At 40.4% G+C, this 4764-nt stretch overlaps 1 protein-coding gene across 1 annotated transcript; it reads right to left on the bottom strand.

The window, feature by feature from the left end:
• Positions 1 to 1984: 1984 nt before the first annotated feature.
• LOC146548766 (uncharacterized) lies at positions 1985 to 4045 on the bottom strand. The gene is made up of 2 exons (XM_085262229.1): positions 3959 to 4045; positions 1985 to 2656 (listed from the first exon to the last, which is right to left on the bottom strand). Exon 2 carries the CDS (start codon positions 2640 to 2642, stop codon positions 2253 to 2255), a length of 390 nt encoding a protein of 129 aa, XP_085118355.1. The 5' UTR covers positions 2643 to 2656; positions 3959 to 4045; the 3' UTR covers positions 1985 to 2252.
• Positions 4046 to 4764: the final 719 nt, after the last annotated feature.

The raw sequence follows: 4764 nt of genomic DNA, 5'->3' as shown, positions 1-4764 counted from the left end.
CATTCATAGTTTTGATGCCTTCAGTGAGAATCTAAAATGTAAATATTCATGAAAATAAAGAAAAACCATCAAATGAGTGTGTGTCCAAACCTTTGACTGGTAGTCTGTGTCTTGCTATCACTGTCACTGTCTCTGTTGCTCATTCACTCTTCCTCTTACTGGCTGCTGATGTCACTTTTCACCCTCACAGTCAGCTGCTCAAAATCCAACTCCTTCTTTGGGCCCCAGCAGCTACTGAAATACTGAAATAGGGCAGGCATGATTAGAATGATGGATCCCGGCTGTCTCGGCCAGCCTCCCCTATCACTGCCCCTGAACACACTGGACTGCCCCTCCCTTGTAGCCGAGCTGCAGACCAAACTGCCACACATATGTATTTTTAATAATTTCCCTTTGACTTGCTGGGTTTTATAGTTGTTTGGTTGTGATATTTGGTTCAGAAGCAGTCAGTGAAACCCATTCCACAGCTGGCTGAGAATCAAGATCATCATTTTGAGAGAATTTTGAGTTCCTTGGAAATCCTGTGTATTCTCAAAATGTAGAACATCATGAGCATGCTGATCATCCTGCACCCATCACTCAGGCAAGAACCTAAACCCCAGCCTCCAGAGTTGAATGTGGGCCTCGTGCAGCCCCAGCCTCACTGTAACCTCAGTATCACGAGTATCATTTGCAACTTGGGCAGCCTGGACAGCTTGCATATCCAGGGCCAGTCTTTACTATTTAATGGTTTCTGGTGTTTCTTGGCTGGCTTTTCATTTTGTGATTCATGACGTTTTGTTTTTTATTACAACATAAAAGCTTGGCCCAATTTAAGTCATGCAACAGGACAATGACTATTTTCATCTCTCTGTTGAAGATAAACATCACAGTCAACAATGAAACATATTCACTGGATTAAAACGATGGTGCTGCTCTATTTTTACCTGTTACCATGGTGAAACCTGATATCACAGATAGATTTAGCGTGCATCTTTCCGTATCTGTTTAGTATGCGTGTCTTATCATTTCCTGTTTTATTGTGAAGGTTTATTTTCTTGTATGTGATCACTCTGAAACACTTAAAGCCTTCATTGGAATATGAAAAATAACAAACACAATGAGAAGAAATGTCACGCAGTGGCGGTCCTAACCTGTTTGGCGCCCTGGGCGAAGACTCCCTCTGGACTGCCCCGCCCTCTCCTCCCTGTGCCGCAAGCAGCAGGCGCACCTCGAAAACGGAGGGCGCCCTTACTCCCACTATAAAGCCATAAAAAGGACAAAAAGGATTGTCCCAGTTTCTGGAACCTCAGAGGGGGAATGTGAACCAGGAGGGGACTGGGGGCTTTGATGTTTCACTCCAGAATTTGTTTTTTTAACCATTCAGAGGTGGATTTGTTGCTGTGTTTTTGATCATTGCCCTGTTGCCCATTTTTGCTTGAGCTTCAAGGCACAAACCGATGGTCAGGCATTCTTCAAGTGACTTATTATTAATTCCATGTATGTATATGAACATACAGTCACTTCGTGTTTCATTCAATTTATCCTAGTAACCATAGGCTTATTCTCATATAAACATTAATTTCAACATTAGACTTAGACTTAGTTCCTCCTACGCCGGGCGGCGCATCGGGCAGCTAGTGGTCTCCATCGATGTCTGTCAGCAGCGACTGCTACAGCTTCGTCCCAGGCAATGTCAACAGTTCTCAGATCATCCATGAATGTTCGACGCCATGTGGTCTTTGGTCGGCCTTGCTTTCGCTTGCCAGTGCGTGGACGCCATGTCATGGCAATCTTAGCTGGGCGATGAGGGGGTAGGCGTAAAATATGGCCCGCAAAGCCATATTTTATGCCTACCCCAGTAGGCACTGGACAATTTCAACATAACTTCTTTTTAATTCAAATGGATAGAAATATTTTTTCTCTTCAAAAATCTGTTTGTCAGTCACAATATTCTCAATATGTTTCTTTTATTAAATCATACATGTCAGACATTCTCTGAATATTTGCTTAGTCATTCTTTTATTTTTTCATGTTTTCATTGCAAGAAACTTTATTTCAATTGGTGAAACAAGGCAGCAAGGACTGAAGTGTAGTAGAAAAACTTTACAGGTTTTAAGAGGTTTAGTATTTTGGGTTAATGTGAGGATGATCAAAACCCTGAAAATGGATTTCAGCTCTACTATAACAGTCTACATTGTTAAGCTGTGGTAAATGAAGGCTGCCTGTGGACATCAGCTGTCATACAAATCTCTGCATGCCTACTGACTGTTTCAACCAAGAGTATAAGTGTAATGGAGAGTCCCGCCTTTGGTCAGGAAGCAGTCATGCTGATAGGTTCCCACCTTCAGCTTCCTTTTGCAGACTCCCAGCAAATCATCAAAGACCAAGTCCAAGTCATAAACCTTAAGGGTCAGCGTGTCATTTTCCTTAATGTTGAAATACGAGAATTCCTCTTCCCACCAGGGGTTCGCGTCATTGTAGCGAACAGATGTTTTACCCAGAGAAGTAAAACCAGAGGACACCTTGACATAGGCATCTGTGGTTAACAGGACAACGGTGGGAAGATCAGTCGCTCGCAGATCATACACCTTGAGTTGGGCTTCGACCATGATTGAACTGCACATGAGCAGCAAAAGGACGAGAGGCACACTAGAGTCCATGGCTTTGCTGGAGGCTGTGGAGAAGGAAAAGTAGATTTACATTTTAGCCAGGATACCTGGATCGACACAGTCAGCCTTATGAGGGTCTATTTTATATTGGAACACATTTATGCAATCCTCAGCATTGTCTACATATATATTCTCTGTGGACATTGCAGTGAACGGTGTTCCCGAGTCTGTACAGACATTTTCACTAAACAACTGTATGTTTTTAATGCAGTGCTCCATATCAACTCTCTTCTCCTTTACTTCTCTCATAACTACTTCACAGTAGACTCCACTCTTAAAATTAAATGCATCTATTGGTAAAAGTAAAACTGAGTGATCCACTTCCACTAGCCAGTAGTTTGGAAACAGCAAAGTAAGCCACCTTTACAACCTTTACAACCTTTACAGTCAACATAACAAAAAAGTATATAAAATCACAAATACCTAACATCAGATCAAACATCAGGCAAAAGCTGCAATACTTTGTGCACATACATGTCCTTACTGTCGGTGCCAAAAAGCTCACAGTATCATTCACTGACTGAGCCCTCAGGTTTCAAGGTAATGTGTGCGAAAAGATTCGTGTGCTAACAGCTGGTGTTGTTTGGACTGTGTTTCTGTTCACTTTGGTGTTATTGCATGCTTCATGAATGGGATCTTTTCCATAAATGTGACCGACACTGATGAAAGGATGAAAAGCTCAAGAATCTCTATGTAAAAATTACAACAACAACAAAAAAAAAAAAAAAAAACGTTAACCAGTTCAGGGTCTAAAATAGTATTTGTAATTAATATTTTATGTAGGAAAATAAAAAGGCAGCAGATTAATTTAAGGAAAATGTTTAACGCGATGTGGTAATAAAATGAACTCAGTCATGTGAAATACTACAAATGAAAAGGGTTAATTCACCACATAATGTGATCAGATTATTATTAAAACATACAGTGGGAGCAAAAAATATGGGAAACAATTTAACTGTTTAAATAGATCTAAGTGATAAATTGAAGACTATTGAAAATATTCTTCATGAATTCATTTTTTATCCAGTTTTTGGGTCTTTACCTGATTACACTGACCATCATTACAATTTTTCAAAGCAAAATGTTTTCTGTTGTCTTCACATTATAAAACATTTAGCACAACTAAAAACAGTAACGACATGATCTAACTCATCTGGGAATTATGAGTTTGGATCCATCTTAGTAAATCAGAGGGTCACAAATGGCTTTTAGAGCACATGTTATTCTGATTGGATTAGAACAAGGAAAACGTTACACTGTAGACTTTTAATTTGAGCAGAAAGCAAGAAGCAGTTCTAAACTCTTACCTGTAGCTTGATCTTGTCTCTCGCCACGTTACCTGCTGTTCAGGATGTTTTAGAGGCTGACTTATCAGCTTTATGTCAACAATACACTGGCCACACAACCTGCTCAACTCCCATGATTATATAATATGTCCGAATTGGAACATCTGCTTATGGTGTCTTGTTTGGCCACCTTCTCCAAACTCTCAGAGTGCTGTGAAACCGTGTCACATCCAACTTGTTGCATAGGCCACTGTAAGGATCACTTGCTGTCACTTGATCCTCCTTAGCTGTTAGTTTTCAGTGTGCAGGGCAGTACAGTTTGTTTGTTTTTACAGTCTAGGTATGCATGTGAGGAAGTAAAAAAACAAAATATTTGAACAGCCAGGCTGAAGCTGATTTTGTGAAGAGTGAATAATGGATTTAAATGCTGACAAAATGGAACGTGGCAAGTAACTTGAATAAACCAAAAACGAGCCTTTATTGCGGCTGATACCAAAACACAAGAAACAAGGCGAGGTAAATATCCTTCGTGGTCCAACCTATCCCAGAATTCATAGTGAGCCATCCGTCCACAACCATGTGCCCTAAGATGCTGAGTCTGTTAGTCCGATCCAGAACTTGTCCTCCAAATCCAGCATTTTGTATCTTATTTTTTCAACCAAGAATTCCTAAAGGGAAATTTTGATTAAAATTACTCTGTGTTTTCTGTGCCAAGATGAAAAAAATGTAAGAATCAGAAAACATGAACCTGCGGCAACGTTTTATACCTGCTCCTCCGTGCTGTCTATCTTAACCAGGTCTCCCCTTTCAACTCTGCAATCGTCTCT

Source organism: Mchenga conophoros, linkage group LG22 (genome assembly GCF_057382185.1).
Source record: "Mchenga conophoros isolate Kocher_MC1m ecotype Shallow Benthic linkage group LG22, M_conophoros_male_GT1.1, whole genome shotgun sequence".
Classification (NCBI taxonomy): domain Eukaryota; kingdom Metazoa; phylum Chordata; class Actinopteri; order Cichliformes; family Cichlidae; genus Mchenga; species Mchenga conophoros.
The sequence above is the reverse complement of the archived record's forward strand: the minus strand, read 5'-3'. Positions and strand labels throughout refer to the sequence as shown.